We start from the raw sequence: 19,089 nt of genomic DNA, 5'->3' as shown, positions 1-19,089 counted from the left end.
CTATGTGGGGCTGCTGATGGAAAGTGTCATGAAACCAACAGGTCCAAAATGCAGCAGCCAGATTGTTGACTGGGGCTGCTTACAGGGATCACATAGCCCCCCTATTATAGCAGCTCTTCTAGCTGCTGATCAGTTTTCAGACACAGTTCAAAGTGCTGATTTTAACCTTAAAAGCTGTAAATGACCTTGGTCCAACCTATCTCAAACCTCTTATCTCCCATTATGAGCCGGCTTGTGTGTTAAGATAATCAAGACAGGCCTTTCTCTAGGTCCCACCACCTTTACAGGTGATGCCGATGGGGACACAGGGCCTTCTCTGTTTCTTCTCCCGGGCTCTGGAACTCCCTCTCACAGGAAACCAGATGGGACCCATCTATAGTGTCCTTTCTCAAGAAGCAAAGAGCTTTCTCTTCAGGCATGCCTTCCCTCATAGCTACCTATGAGTGATATCTAGATAGATTGTTACGCCTTACTGCTTCGAGTGGGTACTACTTTTGTTTTCCATTTTTGTGTTTTTCATTTCTCATAGTGCCATTTGTGTATGTGTTTTCTTTTTATTATTTGTATACTTATTATTTGTATACTTAGTTTTAATATTGCCTTTTAATTATATAAGCTGTCTCTTTATACTCATTGTTTTTATCTTAAAAATTTGTTCTTCAATTCTGTAAGCTGCCTTGGGTCCTTTTCAAGGAGAAAGGTGGGGTAAAATATTTTAAATATATAAAAATAAATAAATTATAAACTGAGTAATTATTATATCATAGTATATTATTAAAGTGAGCTAGATATTTTTTTTAAATTGCTTAATGTTGTTTTTGTAATCGTTTGACAGAAATGAAATATTTCACTTTGAATTATCCCAGATACATAGAAGCTTAACTACCCATTTTTCTGTCTGCCCAAACAGATTATCTGGAAGGATTTTGCTTCTTATGAAAAATGTCTATAACATCAAGAGCAGCTATGCATTAGAGAAAAGAAACCTCCTGCTATATAAAATAAATTACAGTTTGAAGGATGAATAGTGAAGAGGAATTTTATGATGCCGTAACAGGTGAGTAGGCATGGTGTACCTTATGTTGAATTCCTAAGCTGTTTTTCACAGGGCTGCTTCAAACATTATTAATTTTTATCAAGGAGTCACATAACACATTGAATCAAGCATATGGTGATGGTGCAACTTGCCTGTCTAAGTGTAGATATGTTTACCAAGACTTTTAGTATGTTACTAAATAAAAGAGACTGGATATTGTACTTTTGATACCCAGTGTGTTGTAATGGATAGAGTAATAGATGAGGATTCAGGAGGCTTGAGTTCAAATCCCCTCTTGGCGATAGACAATGACAGACATGGTGTGTGCAACGAGTTAAAATCACACCTTAAATATTCTGCTTACCTTGAAAGCCCTGTTAGGGTCACTGTAAGTCAGTTCCGATTTGATGGCATATAAAAACATAATTATACACTATTCCTTTAATAAAGAAGAATGAGAGAAAGGTATTACTATGCTTAGGAAAAAAAAGTTTATATTGCGTATGTGTTTACTTCTAGAAAAATAGAAGTTGTTAAGTATTGGAAGGGTTTTGGTGCTGTTAGGATGATATAATCTCTGATAGTCACAAATAGTTTCAACCTGTGCTATACACTTTTGAAATATGAATTTTACACCCTGTGACAGTGCTAGGTAATGCCTGCCCTAAGTGGTAGTGTTTGGGTCTGTCTTGCCTCACTACTGCTGCATTTCTTTCCTCCAAACCACGGTGATCATTCCTCTGTAAGAATATGTCTGTAAATAAGAGTATAATTTTTTTAGGTGTCTTGTATTTGTATCTGTTCAGGACTATTCAGGGTATTTCTGAAAATACCCAGTATGGTACAATGGTTTTTTTTAATGCACTAGGGCTCAGGAGCACTGACTTCAAATCCCCACTGTGCCATAGAAACGCATGGGGATTAATGCAGAACTAGCAAAACCTATCTTTAAATATTTGCTTTGAAAGACATATTGGGGTCACTGTAATTCTATTCTGACTTAATGGCACACAACAAAGTATTGTTATTATACTTAAAGAAAGTATAATTACTCGATAAACAGAGGGAGTGCTGTAGACATAGTATATCTTGACTTCAGCAAACCTTTTGACAAAGTTCCCCATGATATTCTTATTAGCAAGTTAACTAGGTATGGGTTGGATAGAGCAACTGTTGGGTAGATACACAGTTGGCTACAGACTCATACTCACAGGGTGATGATTAATGGCTCCTTCTCAATCCGAGAGGAGGTAGCAAGTGGAGTATCCAAGGGCTCAGTCCTGGGCTCAGTGCTATTCACTATTTTTATTAATGACCTGGATCAGGGGATACAGGAAATGCTAATCAAAATTTTGGATGACAGAAAATTGGGTGGAATAGCTAACACCCTGGAAAACAGAAACAAAATGCAAAATGATCTACCTAAGATTGAGCCCTGGGTGAAAAACAACAGAAAGGAATTCAACAGGGATAAGTGCAAAGTACTACACCTAGGAAAAAGAAACCAAACACACAGTTACAAGATGGGGGATACCTGTCTCAACAATACTATGAGCATGAAGGATCTTGGAGTCATCATAGATCACAAGTTGAAAATGTGCCAACAAGATGGTGATTACAAAAAAAGGCAAATGCTATTTTATGCTGCATTAACAACAGTATAGCCTCCAACTTCCTTGACACACTAGTCCTCTATTCAGCATTGGTTAGGCCTCACCTTGAGTATTGTGTCCAGTTCTGAGGAGAGCAGCAAGGATGATCAGGGGACTGGAAACCAAGACTTATGAGAAAAGACTGAAAGAACTGTTCACTTTTAGCCTTGAGAAAAGAAAACTGAGGGGAGATGTAACACTTTAAAACAGGGGTTTTAAACTCAATTTACTTGGGGGCCACTAGAGGCTGAGTCTGGCTGAGGCTGGGCCACATCAGATTTTCCGCCAAGCGGAGCAAGAGCCCGAGGAAGCCGCCCAGGAGTTTCCTTAGCCGACAGACAGGTGGGCCGTCTGGCAGGCTGCAGTTCTGGATGGAGGGTGCAAGGGGTGCTGTCTTGGGAGAGAGCCGGCAAGCGAGGCAAGGCTTTTTTTTTTTACTCTTGACAGCAGAGGACATGTGGGCCCTTCGGGGGGCAGGCAAGGCGAGGGCCACAAACTATCATCTGGGGGGCCGCAAATGGCCGCCGGGCCGCATGTTTAAGACCCCTGCTTTAAAATGCTTGAAAGGCTGTTGTACAGAAGATGGGCAGGATCTGTTCTTGATCATCCCAGAGTGCAGGGCACGCAACAGTGGGCTCAAGTTACAGGAAACCAAATTTTGGTTGAATATCAGGAAAAAACGACCTGGTTGTAGAGCAGTACAGCAGTACAACCAATTACCTTGAGAGGTGGTGAGTGCTCCAACAGTGGAGGTGTTCAAGAGAAATTTAGACAGTCACTTGGCAGGTATCCTTTGATTTGGATTCCTTCAGTGAGTAGGGGTTGGACATCATGGCCTTATAGGCCCTTCTAACTTCATGATTCTATGAAATTCATACTATCTGTAGACTTAAAAAACAAACAAAAACAACAAAATAAAAATCCAGTTAATAAAAAAGTGTAATGTTTAATAACCCCAGAAATCAGAATGTTGGCAGTCAGTCTGGAAAACTGGTCCTTCTCATATAGATGATGCCTAAGTATGTTTTAATGTCTGATGTTTAGCTGAAAGACTTTAACCATTGTGGAACAGCCCTTACCTGCCCCATTACACAAGGATTTCTTTCTGCCAGTGATAATCAGTTCTATACTTGAGCCATAGGGGCACTGCAACTTACTGGTGCTGGTTACTTCAATCTTTTTTTTTACCCTTACAACACTCCTTCAGAGTTTCTCACTTTAAAGAGGCAATAGTGATTAATTTGAGAAATAGAAAAAACTCCACCACATCTTTTTTTTAAATTCATTTTTCATTGGGTAAGGAAAGATCATCCCCTTAACGGATTGCTGCCTTGTTGTTGCGGAGGGGCTTGAGTAATTCAGAGAAGCTACGGCTATGTCGTGCAGGGACACCCAAGACAGAAAGTAATAGTGGAGAGTTCTGACTCAACGCGATCCACCTGGAGCAGGAACTGGCAAGCCACTCCAGGATCTTTGCCAAGAAAACTCCATGGACAGAAACAAAAGGCTAAAAGATATGACACTGGAAGATGGGCCCCTCAGGTCAGAAGGCGTCCAACATGTTACTGAGGAAGACCGGAAGACAAGTACAAGTAGCTCCAGAGCTAATGAAGTGGTTGGGCCAAAGCTGAAAGGACGCTCAGCAGCGGATATGCCTGGAAATGAAAGGAAAGTCTGATGCTGCAAAAAAAAAAAAAAAAATACTGCATAGGAATCTGGAATGTAAGATCTATGACCAGCTACAAAGACCAGCTAACGACACCCATCAATCACAGTGACAGATAATCTCTCCTCCTTATCACAGCAGTACACCCACAACAAAGACACACTGATCACCATAATCACCCATCTCCTGAAAAGGACAAAAGCTGATCCAACAGCTATGAATACTTAACTCCCAAACAAACTACACCAGAGCACAGAGTGCTACTCCTATCCTCTGAAGATGCAGGCCACAGAGACTGGCGAATCGTTAGGAAGAACAACCTTCAGAACATGGCCAAAGAGCCTGATAAACCCTCAAGAACCAGTAGAAGGTCATTTCAGTAATCACTTGCCCTTTAAAGGGTGTCCTAGTCTGTTCCATCTTTTGTCTTTTTGGTGCCATACAAACCCTTTAAAAAGATATTTAGGCCTGTTAAATGTATGTTGTGGATCAGAGTATTGTTCCATTTGTGGCTTTTTTTATCTGTTTCCTCCGTTTAAGTTATCTGAATTGATATGTGTTTTAGTTGCATTTTTTGCAATATGATTTACGGTGTGAGAAATTTATTTTATGGAGTGGTATGTATCATGCAGTAGCTGGATGTGTGTTGCATTGCAAGCAACACATTGCAGATAGAAAGGATAAAAAGCATATACACTTAGCTGTACATTTCAGTGCATACCAGTTGGAGGTCTTTGACTAAGTCATAAGCTCTATGGACACCTGCCTCTCTTCACATATTTTCTTCTTTGGATTAGGGAGTATGGGATGCTGTGCCACAGCTTGCAAACAAAATGTGGTAGGGAACACTGGTCTATCTGTTCCTGAAATAGGGGAACTGTGCTCTTTATTTCATGTTGAGTGAGAGTTTGAGTGTGAAATTATGCTCTGAAGACATATATTAATTTTTCCTGAGTCTTCAAGGTTGGTTCCTTTTTTCTGTCTTTTATGAAAATTAGTATTTAAGTTTATATTTCAATATGGAGCGTAGGATTGTGCTCTGAAAGTGTACCATCTATCATTCCTGTTAGTCAAGTAAGCAACAAGGTTATAAAATGAAGAGCCCTGCAGAATAAGGCCAAGGGCCCATCTAGTCCAGCTTCCTGTATCTTACAGTGGCCCACCAGATGCCTCTGGGAGCACATGAGACAACTAAATACCTATATCCTGATATCCCTGTCCTGCATCTGGCCTTTTGAGGTCCCTTCCTTTTAAGACTAGAGATTATACATCCCCATCATGCCTTGTAACCTGCAATGGACTTTTTCTCCAGAAATCTGTCCAATCCCCTTTTGAAGGCATCTAGGCCAGGTGCCATCACCACATCCTGTGGTAAAGAGTTCCACAGACTATCAACATGCTGGAGAAAGAAATATTTTCTTTTGTCTGTTCTCACTCTCCCAACACTCCATTGGGGTGGATGTCCCCTGGTTCTGGTATTGCATGAGAGGGAAAAGAGCTGCCCTCCATCCACTTTATCCATCCCCTGCATCATTTTATATGTCTCATTCATGTTCCCCCTCAGGTGCCTTTACTCTAGACTAAAGAGTCCCAAACACTATAGCCTTTCCTCGCATAAGGGAGGTACCCCAGCCCAGTCATCATTTTAGTCACTCTCTTCCGCACCTCTTCCAGTTTTACAATGTCTTTTTTGAGGTGCGGCGACCAGAACTGTACACAATACTCCAGGTATGGCCTTACCAGCATTTTGTACGATGGCATTATAATGTTGGCTGTTGTTTTTCTCCAATCCCCCTTTTTAATGATCCCTAGCCTGGAACTGGCCTTCTTCACTGCCGCTGCACACTAGGCTGACACTTCCATCGAGCTGTCCACCAGCACATCAAGATATCTTTCCTTATCCACCATGGACAGCTCAGAACCCATTAGCTGATAACTAAAGTTTTGATTTTTTTGCTCCAGTGTGCATTACCTTACATTTTCTTCAAACACATTTTCCATTTTGCCACACATTCTCCCAGTTTGGAGAGAGCCTTCTGGAGCTTTTCACAATCCCTTCTGGTCTTCACCACCCAGTGAAAGCTGAAGGTCCAAGTAGGCCACTAGTTGCTTTGTGTGCTAAAAGAAATAGGAAGTGATAATAAACATTTAATGCCTTTACATTTAAGTTCTTGTTCATCTACCTCATGTGATTGAAAAGGCGTAATACACAAGTGTGACACAGAAAATGAATTCAGCTTCCAGTGAGGAAGGTTGGTGTGGCAACAATGAAGCAGTTCTGTAGCACTTTAAACAATGAGGGCTGAAATGAATTGTTAGATGTAACTAGAGTAGAACCATTTAATTAATGGGACTTATATGAGAGTTGACTTAACAAGTACCAGTCATTCAGGGGCATCTAGAATTAGCTGTATAAATTTATTATGTCATAAAAATTTCTTGAGTATTATCCACCTCATCAGATGGATAAAGTATTTTTGTCAGTTGGGCAGATGCAAGTCCACATTTATAGTCACATTAAAACATTGAAAACATAATTGTATTGTAAAGAGGCACAGAGTTCTAAAATCTGTAGAAACATGCCTCAGTCATTGGAAACATATACAGAAATGCACACATTTGGGGCAAAAAAAAATATGTAGTTTAGTGTAGTAAGGAAAAAAAATCTTGTACAGAATGACAATGGGGCAAGCTTTGATGTAGAAGTCAAATAATATCAGCAAGCTTGAGTTTTACAGATTGCAACATTTCTTTACAAAATTTCCTTGGCAATGCCTATATGGGGATGGCATTTACCTGTCACACGAACAAAAGCTTCTGTATCAGGGCGGTGTACATCCAGGCAGGGAGGCACCCAGAAGTGCTAATATATGGAACAAATGCCATGCTTGAGTTTCTAGGTGGAGAGCAGTTCCTCCTGTTCAGATTATTGACCTGATAATATATATCCCCTAGCTAACCGGTTGGAGATAACGCTCAGGAATCTGAAAGTAATCTTCTAACTCACTAAACATTTCAGGTCAGGAGTCTCCCTCTTGTGTGCTTGTTACATGAAACAACCATGCTAACATCTTTCATTTTCATCTGTAAACTTCAACAGTTTTTTTCCTGGCTTATTAACAAGCCATGGATATAAAACTAAAAATGACTTTTGTAGATTTTTTGTGTTTTGTAGAGTGATACAGTGCCAAGAAGCTTTTAGAAATACTTAAATGTCTTCATTTTTTTCTTATTTACTTAATTTAATTATTTCAGTACTTCCTTGCTTTTGCGTATGCTTAGTTCATATCTTTCTTTCTGCCTGCTAGTTGAACCATCTTAGCTGATGCCAGGCTCTGCTTTGAGAATTCTTATATAAACTCCTCAGGTGTTCATGAAGTGTCTGTGGTGATGGTCCTCATGCAATTTATAGTTTGCAGTCAAAAGATAAATATGTATTTGTTTATATCCATCAGCTAATCCTATTCTTTCAAACTATCAGGTCATTCCCCCCCCCCTCCATATATAAGACATGCACTTTCAGAAGAACATTTCAGTATATAACAGATGCAATTTTAAAAAAATGTTGCTTTATGTAAAAAGTAGCTGATAAGCATGTGTAAAGTAGACTGAGTGGGCTATGATCATCTAGAACGTGAAACCATGTTTTAAGCATAGTCATTTCTCTCTCCCTCCCTGGCCAAACATACTCCCTTCAGAGTCCACTGTAACTCTACATTTTCACCATAGTTTCCAAGGTGAAGGGAATAATTCTAGATGATGGAGACCCTTTTTTTTGAGAAGTCATAGGAAGGTGACAGTATTTTTTTGCAATGATGGCAAATGATAAACAGTACATTTTTATATGCTGTATATGTTTGCCTGCATGGTGCCAAAATATTTTGTCTTCATACTCTTTTTTAATGATGTCCTTTATTCCGTATAAATTTTTGTTGTACCTCTGAGGATTTCCCTCCCAGTGCTTGTAGGCTTTAAAATGCATTGGATGTGATACCGAGGCTCAAACACTCATACGTAAATTGCCCAAGTGTTTTGTGGTGGTGTGTGCTGTGCATGCATATTATGTTTAGAAACCACTAAAATGTTTTATCCAATGGAAAAAATTGTGCGGTCTTTATGCATCCATACTAGTGGATCTGTCCCTGTGCATAGCTATCCCTCTTGGATCCTTGAATTCGAGAGCTTTTGACTGGCTTCTTTAGAGAGTATGCTCCAGCATCTTTTCCATCCTCTTATGGGTTTCAGATTGCACCATTCTCATTTTACTGCAACTACTCAAAAGGGGAGGATGGTGGGTTGTGTGTATAGTAATCTATTATGCTTGATTTGAGAGAATTGAGAGTTTTCACACGTGTAAAAAGGTGGTTGAACCTCTCTATGAAAGCTCCTTGGTATTAAATTATTTACACAACTGTCCATAGTGTGAGTACAACAACAGAATGGGAGTTCACCTATTGTTTTCTAACAGTATACATATAACTGGTACCCTAAAGGTGTTTTGTCATTGTTTTCTACAATTTTTTTTAAATCTTGGCTTACCGTTAAGAATAGAACAGCACTAAAAGAGGCAAAAATATATGTCTCAATGGGAGTGAACATAAAAAGTATCCATTTGTAATATAAAAATGGGTTATTTAATACTATTGATTGGGCTTTTGTAGCATTGTAGTAAATAAGCTGAAAGAATCAGCTATGTGCTTTAACTCTTGAATGCAGTTTTTTGCAAACTACATTCAAGATCAATGCAGTTTCATATTGCAATCCTACATGTAGTAGAGGTATGTACTGTACTTGAGGTTTTAAGGTCACTCTTGAGGGCCCAGTTACAAGAGGAATTATGACATTTTGGAAAAGTATTCTGAATTATAGGAACAGCTTAGGGGTGGCATTTGGAAAGCAAGAGTGATATGAAGAAGCCAAACAAATGGGATCATTTTGGCTTACAGAAATTAGTGGGCTACTTAGATTGTCTTGCATCTTAATTTGAATTGGTGCTAGAGAACTGTTGACTCTTAACCAATAAAAGAAATACAGTAGTTTGATTGGGAAACTGATCTAGATGGTGTATTAAAAATAAAATGTCATGAGAGCTGGAGTGCCACAGTTGCTTTGGAAATTTATGAAAGCTTCCTCATGACAATTTTTGTTAAAATAGAAATGGAGACAGTGTTTTCAAATTGTAAAATTCAGAAGGTATATTTATTTATTTTATATATCTATAATATTTTTATCCTGCCTTTCTTCTTGGAAAGGACCTAAGGCAACTTACAAAAATGAAAGAGAGTATTTAAAGTTGAAAACAAGGAGTATATAACATAATTAAAGGACAATATTTAAAACTATGAACAATGAAAAAGGAGGCATCTTACATCATTAACAAGAAATATTAAAGCAAAGATCAATAAGTGTGTGTGTGATTCTGAGTAATGGAAAACACAGGTAGTACTAAAATCCACTCAAAGCAGTAATGCATAACAAATGATCTAAAAATCACAGGTGGTTACTGAGGGAATGCCTTACCTGTAGAAAAAGGTTTTCACCTGCTTGTGGAAGGACAGCAAAGATGGGGGCAGTCTGGCCTCCTGTGGGAGGGAGTTCCAAAGTCCAGCTGCCGCAACAGAGAAGCCTCTCTCTTATGTTCCCATCAGATGCAGCTGTGAAGATAGTGGGACTGAGAGAAAGGCCTCTCCTCATGATCTTAACACTCAAGCTAGCTCATAATGGGAGATATTATCTTTGAGATAGATTAGACCTAGGCCATTTACGGCTTTATAGGTTAAAACCAGCACTTTGAAACTGATCAGCAGCCAGAGGCTGCTGTAGCGGGGTGCTAGTGCTGGTTATGTGATCCCTGTAAGCAACCTCAGTCAGCAATCTGACTGCTCCATTTTGAACCCATTGAAGTTTCCTAACACTTTTCATCAGCAGCCTCCCATAGAGTATGTTACAGTAATGCAGCCAAGAAGTAACTAGGGCATGTATGACAGTGGCCAGATCAGATCTCTCAAGAAACTGATGTAGCTGGTGCACTAGTTTTAATTCTGCAAATGCATTCTTGGCCCGTGCTGAGACTTGGGCATCCAGGTTCAAGGAGGAATCCAGGAGCACCCCCAAACTGCATGCCTGTTTTTTCAGGGGGAGTGTAATCCCATCCAGTACCGGCTGCATCCCTATTCCTTGATCTGCCTTTTGACTGACCAGGAGCACCTCTGTCTTGTCTGTCTTAAGTTTCATTTTTTCACTCTTATCCATTATAGATACCAAGCACTGATTTAGACCTGAAGTAGATTCCTTGGATTTAGGTGGCAAGGAGAGGTAGAGTTGGATGTCATTGGTATAGTGGTGACACCAAACCCCCAAAACTCCAGATGATCTCTCCCAGTGGTTTCATGTAGATGTCAAATAACATAGGAGACAAAACAGAACCCAGGAATACTCTACAAGTCAGTGGCTAGGATTTTGAAGTTCTGTCCTCCAGAAAGGACTGGAGCCTGACCATTTGAAAAAGCTCAGCTAGGCAATTCCGTGCAGATGCAATAATGGCAGAGAGGAATGACTGCTGCTACCACTGCCATGGAATAGGCCCTCCAATGGGCCCTACCTCCTCTTTGATCAGATTCACTATGAGTTTTCTGCTATTGTCACTCAAATCTACGGCCGACTTGTTTCATCTCCATCAGCTCCCTGGTCAACCAGGGGGCCAGTTTTGCTCTACTTTGAAGGAGGAGATGTTTAGGATTAATCATGTTGATGGCTTTTGTCATTTCCGCATTCCGGAGATTAACCAGGGATTTAACAGAGTCACCTGTCAATGTGGCAGGAAACTCATCAAGGGCAACCACAAAACCATCTGGATCCATCAACCTTCTGAAGCAGATGTTCTTAGTCCGACACCTGCTTCTGCAATGACTATCTGTTCCAGTAAGTCCAAAATGCACCAGATAGTGGTATGCCCATGGCAATGGAATTACAGGAAGTTGTACTGAAGACCAGGTCTGAAGTGTGGCCTGCGACATGGGTAGGGGCAGATACCATTTGGGATAGCCCATGGTCGTTATGGAGGTCATTAAGTCTTGGAACACCCCTGACAGAGCTGCCTCAATGTGGATGTTAAAGTCCCCCAGCATGACAAGCCGAGGGGACTCCAACACTACCCCTGATACCAGCTTAGTTAGCACTGGAAGAGAGGGGTTTTTTTCTTTACCAAGGAGTAGGCAGTGAACCAAGAAAATACCTATTTTGTCCCATGCTCCTGCTTTCAGAAGCATACATTCAAACCCAGGGAACTGAGGAATGTGACATCAGGTGAGAGGGATGGAATCACAATACACCACAGCTACTCTACCTCCTCACCCCCCTGGTCTTCCCTGCTGTTGCACAGAGACCCCTGGTGAACATAGTAAAGGTAAAGGTTCCCCTTGACCTTTGGTCCAGTCATGTCCGACTCTAGGGCGCAGTGTTCATCTCCGTTTCCAAGCCGTAGAGCCTGTGTTTTGGCCGTAGACAGTTTGCGTGGTCACGTGGCCATTTTTAGAATCTCTTAGTACATATTGTCAAAACCTTTTAAGTAAAGAGTTAAAACCAGTGAGTTATCAATTACCAGGATAAAATGATGAAGAGAGCAATGTATGCTGACTTGAGTTTGTGGAAAGAAGGTTGGGATATAAATATAAAAAATATGCAAAATTTGTTTGGTAAAGAAGGCAAAATGAGGTAATATTTCAAAAGTAATGCAAAAAACTGAGAATAAAGTTTTATACCATTCTCTTACCACTTCCAAGTTCCTTCCTCCTGAGAACAATGCAGTGAGTAACTGAGTTCAGTCAGGGTACTTTTAAAATATTATATCAAGCAATAACAGTAAATTATTTTTCAAATATTACTATGAATAACAAGAGAGATATGTGTTATAAACAACTCTCCAAGGTGTGGTATTGGCCTCTTTATATGCAAGAAGAGACAGTTTGTCTCAACCCTGTTTTTGACTGACACTCTGTTTACTTTTAATTATTTGCATTTTTCCTCATATGATGGGAAGGAAGACTCCTTGGCTTACTCATTCTGCATTCTACCTGTTTTACATTTTAATTAGCTGTCTGCTTGTTTGCAAAACATGTAATCTTTTGTCTGTGGAAAATTGTTAGCATCTACTGGTAAGTGACCTGAGGAAAACACAGTTTGTGAAGGGATTCATCTCTCAATTCTGGTAGTTTTATATGGTTTTCTCCTCACTTCCCATGCTCTAAACTTTCTTGATTAGTTTTCAGTGATGTAGTGTTCTTTCCCATTGATTATTACCTGGCATGTAAAAACAAATGACTAATATGTAAAGGGGCGGTTTCATACCTTTTATACTCTGACACAGACTGTACTTGCTCTCTTCAATTTCAAAGAGGTGAAGCTTACTCAATGAGGTTTGGTTTTACTTAGCAGGATGTGGAAGAAGAAGAAGGCTTCTAAAAACAAGCTTGCTAGTAAGTTTTGGTTATGGTAAAGTCTATATTACTTATGTTTTGTTGGTGGTAAAGTCTGTATTTTCTTAAAAGCAATTATATTCTTTTGGATTATGACTTTGGCTAAGATTACAATTGTCTACTTGTTTACATTGGTCCTAGGAGGAAGCCTCATTAAACTCAGTGGTACATATTTCCATGCATGTGTATTAAAATTGGTTTGCAAAGTATTCAGGAGTTAAAGGTACTGTAGTATTGTTTTAGGGATGGGTGGTAAGACTTCTCAAGAAACAAAACTTCCTCTAGTTCCCCACCCATAATGAAACAAGCAAACAAAATATGCTTCATTGTTGTTTTGTTGTTGTTCTCTTGAATACAGTTGGATCTCTAGGGTAATGTTTTTTCTATGTCTTACATACTTATACCTCCCTCCACAGCGTATCCTAATCTTTCCTACCTAGGCCCAGCCCTGCATTTAGAATTGTGAACACTGATCAGCATTTTCAAAATTATGTATTCAGATTGTCCAAACTGGCATCAGGAAACCTTAAAAAAAAGGAAACAATATGGAAAAGTGGAATCTCTAATCATGAATGTCATATAATTTAACTAGTTGTGTCTCTTTGGGACTGAAGTGTGTCTATGTGCCCATATTCATATGCCCACAAAGGGGGATAAATGGATTCTTCTCTGAATAATGTTATTTCCAGCACCTACGTTTTAGCTATATGAGATTACCCAGTCTTTCTCGTTACACTCTTATTTAATTTAATTTCATGTTTAACAATTCAGAATAATTCGTTTAAGAACTAGAAGCTGCAGCAAAGTACAAAATTCTTTGAAAATTTGTGGCTTGCCAGATTAACTTTGGTTAAAAAATGACTGTTTTGGCTGAAATACTTATTGGTATCTGGAGTCTGGTGTGATTGGAAAGAAGACCCCACAATGTGAACTTTAAGTGAAAAAAAGAGTATTCTTATGATTTCTGTAATACTGTACTTTAGTTCTTAGTTTTTTTCCTTTTTGAATTGATTGTTGAAGATTTGCTACTCTTGTTTACAGCATGATGGCTACATTGTACACTGCCTCTCACATTGACATATACTAAAAGTAGCTCTTCTGTTTAATCACCTAGGCTTCCCATGAATGCAAGCTATGAATGTTGCCAAATTAGGTGTTGTGACACCATGGGATCTGATTATCATAGGGTAATTACACTTACGGGAATGTTCTGGTGCAGCAGTGTGGATTAGTGAGTGGCATCATCCTTTTTGCTTTCCTGAAGAAGAAATTAAAAAAAAAACAGGACCACACTGCTTGTTACATCTAGTTTGGAAAATGACGTATAGGATATATGTTTTATTCTCTTGATTATTGTTTTAAGCTTTCTCTCCAGACAGTAATGATATCTTTATGAAGATTTCTGGGGGAGCATAATGAGGCTTGTGTGTGTATTAAGTGCTGTCAAGTCAGAACTGATTTACAGTGACCCTTATAGGGATTTGAAGGAAAGTGAGATGTTTCAGGAGATGTTCCACCCCTTTGCTGAAATGATTTCTATGGGTGATAGGGGATTTGAACCCAGGTCTAGTCTGTCAGTCAGTTCACTACACACTACAGGGGTGCTTAGCATGCTGTACAGTAGGGTCCCCATATTCACAGAGCATTGGTTCAACAATCTCTCACAGATGCCTGAAACTGCAGATACAGAGTAGCTCTATATACAACATACAAGGGGGTGGAATCAAAGCTGCGGGGGAGCGCCCTTGCGTGTTGCAGATAGCAGTGGTCCCCAACCTTTCCTGAGTCGCGAATGGGTTGGGCTTGGGGACCTGCACGGAGGGGCGGTTCCCTGGTGCTCGTGGATGTGTGCACTCACGAAGAGGTGGAGCATACTTCTGGAGGGGAGGGGTACACTTACAGGTGGGAGGGGCACCCGTGCGGGTGGCGGGCCATGCGGGTGGGTGGGTGGAAGATCTGTCTCTGCAGCCCAGTCCTGCCATGGCCATGGACTGGCACTGGGCCACGGACTGGGGGTTGGGGACCCCAGTATATAGGGCTGCAATAAACCATAGATAAGCAAAACTGTGGATACTGATCCTGTGGATATGAGGGTCTTACTGTAACAGATAGTGAGTTGGATTTGAATCAGACAGACTGAACTTCATGTTCTAATTTTATACATAAATGACGAGGAAGTGGAGAGAGTTGGTAGTTTTAAATTTCTGGGCACTTATATCTCAGAGGACCTCTCATGGAATATAAATGCCAACATGCTAGTGAAGAAGGCACAGAAGGGGCTGTATTTCCTGAGAAATTTTATGTGTGTGCATGTGTCTGGTCTCTGGGTGTCTGTGAATTTCATTGTATGGGTATACTGTGTATATACTTACAATGTCAATGAATGAATGAATGAATGAATGAATGAATGAATGAATGAATGAATGAATAAATAAATAAATAAATAAATAAATAAATAAATAAATAAATAAATAAGTCACAAAAGGCATTAGCCTATAAATGGCACTCAGCCCCTGTTACCTCACAGTTTACAGTGGGATGAGGACAATTCTTAAGGGGTGTGTGTTCTGTGACTTTTGGAGAAAAGCTTGGTTGAAACTATAACATTGACTCTTGTGATTTCAAAATAGATTTTTCTTGTCAGTGATTACAGCTTTGTTGGTTTAAATCCATGGATCATTTAACTCAGTGATCTTGTCTGGTTTTATCTTCTTTTTCTAAAGAGTTTAGCCATGCGTGGGCATGAGAGTTGTCCCATTTACCTTCACCGTAATGTTGTGAGGTAGTTCAGTGAGCAGGCACATGCATGCATGATGCACTGTGAGAGAGAGGGAAAGAGAGGGAGTAGTTAAAGGAACCCAGCTGACATCATTGCTTGAGCCAGCATTTGAACCCAAGTTCTGTCCAACACTCTGTCCACTATTGTATATTGGCTTCTGTGTTTTATATCCTGGTCCTTTAAGGGTCCAGACAGCACCAGTTGTTAGAAAGGATATGCAAGTAGCTATTTGAGTGGTTTACTTTTTAAATTGTATTTTTATTGAAGGGTAGGATACAGAAATGTGGCAATATGTGATGTCAGTATCTGAATTACAGTGGTGCATCACATAACAATTTTAATTGGTTCCCAAAAAAAAGTTATGTGAAACATCGTTATGCGAAACACCATTTTCCATAGGAATGCATTGGAAACTAGTTAATCCATTCCAATAGGCACGGATTGCCGTCCTTAAGCGAAAAAACCCATAGGAAACATCGTTAAACGATACAATGTTTCCTCCATTGGAATGTATTGAAGCTGACTCAATACATTTCAATGGCTTTGCGAAGTCAAATTTTGCAAATTTAAGTGTGTCATAAAAGGGTCAAAAATGGTTTTAAATGCTTGGATTAGCTTCTGCACCCTCTAAAACGGATGCAAAAGTTAATTTGGCTTTGATCTGACTTTTCGTTAATTAATGGTGAATTTTTCCCCCCAACTTTTGACAGCTGTCAAAATCTGACAGCTCCATTATTTCCTATGGGGGAAGAAAAAGTTCACAAAAAATTAATGAAGACTCAGCAACTGTTCTAAATGCTTGGATTCGTTAGAGGACCCCCTAAGTCGTGTGCAAACCTGATTTGGCTTTGATCTGAACTTTCGTTAATTTATGGTGAATTGTTTTCTCCCCCATAGGAAAGCATGGAGCTGTCAGATTTTGACAGGTCCATTGGTTCCTATGGGCCGAAAAAAAAATTCACCATAAATTAACGAAAAGTCAGATCAAAGCCAAATCAGGTTTGCACATGACTTAGGGGGTCCTCTAACAAATCCAAGCATTTAGAACCGTTTTTGACCCTTCTAAGACACTTTTTTAATTGAAAAAAGAAACATCGTTAAGTGAAGCAGGGGACCTAAAATCGCATTCGTTATGCGAAGCATGGTCCCAAACTTCGCTAAGCGAAAATCACCCATAGGAAACATCGTTATACGGTGCATATTATTTTCTAAAAAAACACATCATTATGCGAATTCATCACTAAACGAGGCAATCGTTAAGCGAGGCACCACTGTATTTGATACTTGTTTTAACTAATGTTCTCGTATGGCTATTTTCTCTTGTCAGTGCTATCCTTCCTTAACTTTGGAGCATGTATAACATGCACTGGACTAAGTCCAGAATCCCATGGGTTGTTTATGCTTAATCCCACAATTTTCATGCAAATTGACAATGCCTGCTGCTACTTCCTGTACACCATAAAAACCATTGGAGAAATCTTGGGAGTGGGTGTTTTTGGCACCATGCATGGCCAGAGGGGAAGAACATTCCTGTTCTGTTGGCCTTGTGTACTGAAGTAGTCTAGTAGCTCTTCATCTTATTTTCCTTCTTCAGTCTATAACGATATAAAAATGAATATACAAGGAAACATTGCAAATGTCTTTTGTGGCACAGGTGATCTTTATATGATGGAGGGTGCTGGCCATGTACTTGTGAGGAATACAATCTGTCTCCCAAAAACCTGATTTTGCTGGTTTTGGATCTGCCTCTTTGCCTGAGCCTGCTGGACAAGGGTCTCTTCAAATTGGGAGAGGCCATGCTGCACTGCCTGCCTCCAGGCTGAACACTCAGATGTCAAGGTTTCCCATCTGTTGAAGTCCATTCCTAAGGCCTTCAGATCCCGCTTGCAAATATCCTTGTATCACAGCTGTGGTCTCCCTCTGGTGTGCTTTCCTTGCACTAATTCTCCATACAGGAGACCTTTTGGAATCCGACCACTAGCCATTCTCATGACATGCCCAAGCCAATGTAAAAGTTGCTGTTTCAGTAATGTGTACATGCTAAAAATTCCAGTTCATTCTAGGACTACTCTATTTGGAACTTTGTCCTGCCAGGTGATACCAAAAATGTGTCAGAGCCAATACATATGGAACATGTTCATCTTCCTCTCCTGCCATGCACAAAAGGTCCAGGACTCACTGCAGTACAGAAGTGTGCTCAGGACACAGGCTCTATAGACCTGGATCTTGGTATATGCTATTACTGTATTTTTTGCACCATAAGACTCACTTTTTTCCCACAAAACAGGGGGGTGGAAAGTCTGTGCGTCTTATGGAGTGAAGAAAACAGATTATATTTTCCTGTTTTCTTCTCCTAAAAAATCGGTGCGTCTTATGGAAAGGTGCGTCTTATGGAGCGAAAAATACGGTAGTTTCTTATTAGTCCATACTCTCTTTGTGAGTCTAAAGAACATGGTAGCTGCTTTGCCAATGTGTTTATCCAGCTTGATATCTAGAGAGACGGTGTCAGAGATGGTAGAGCCAAGGTACACAAAGTCATGAACAACCTCGAATTCTTGTGTGGAGATGGTAATAGAGGGAGGTGAGTCCACACCCTGGCCCATGACTTGTGTTTTCTTCAGGCTGATTGTTAGTCCAAAGTCTTGGAAGGCCTTGCTTTTTTATATACCGAGGATGACATAGGGACATGGTGAAGAAACAGTGGGGAAAATCTTGTTTGGGTAATTTTGCAGTACTTGACCCAGGTTTAATTAAAAGGTTCTGATCTCCTCCTCCTTTTTAGGTTTTGCTGTAAGGAACCCTTTGGGAGCCTTGAGATGAAGGAAGGAAACATTTAATAGAAAAAAGTCATGGACAGATCATTGATGATCCTGCCAGCAGTGATCCCGCTGCATTTTTTTTTTAGTTTTAAAGACTCTCCACCCTCTAGTCCTGAGGCTCCCAGAGGGTTCCCCAAAGCAAATTGGCACCTTATGGAACCTTAGCACAGATTTTGCTGTATATTTACTACATTTCTGAGAAAGTATCTGTCTTACATTACAGTATTTACTTTCTTTTGAAAGTAATATATGAGTTAGTGAAATATCTTTCCTGTTTACTAAATGGTGCCCTTATTGGGCAGATGTAGTAGAGCACATGAAGTTAGAATTGGGCCCAAATCAATCAGACATAGCATAAATGTGGATGTGTTTTCCTTTGTGCTTCTGGAGAATGAGAAGTACTTTTAGAGAAACAGACTATTAATACTTACCAGCTGCTTTTCTCTCTTCTTCCCTCTTAAAACTGTGAGCATTATACAAACATTCATCATCTATTAAACCCAAACAAATGACCTATTATTGTGTTTATTGCAATCAAACAGGTATTGTCGGCTCCTCCCGCTTGATCCTGCTTAAATGGCTACTGGCCATTTCATTTGCAGAGTCTTTTTGCCTTTGGAAGTTGCTGATATTTTTAATGGATAGCTCTTAGGTTTGGGTGGG

General features: G+C 39.9%; 1 protein-coding gene across 2 annotated transcripts in view; it reads left to right on the top strand.

The window, feature by feature from the left end:
• OSBPL2 (oxysterol binding protein like 2) overlaps positions 1–19,089 on the top strand; it is a 76,727-nt gene that overhangs the window by 19,522 nt on the left and 38,116 nt on the right. For both annotated transcript variants that reach the window (XM_020808113.3, XM_078392115.1), the window contains exon 2: positions 911–1,057. In XM_020808113.3, coding sequence (XP_020663772.1) covers positions 1,021–1,057 — 37 coding nt within the window. In that variant the 5' untranslated portion in view covers positions 911–1,020. The remainder of the gene's footprint in view (positions 1–910; positions 1,058–19,089) is intronic.

Source organism: Pogona vitticeps, chromosome 4 (assembly GCF_051106095.1).
Source record: "Pogona vitticeps strain Pit_001003342236 chromosome 4, PviZW2.1, whole genome shotgun sequence".
Taxonomy (NCBI): domain Eukaryota; kingdom Metazoa; phylum Chordata; class Lepidosauria; order Squamata; family Agamidae; genus Pogona; species Pogona vitticeps.
Note: the sequence above shows the minus strand (reverse complement) of the source record. Positions and strands in the feature narration are given on the sequence as shown.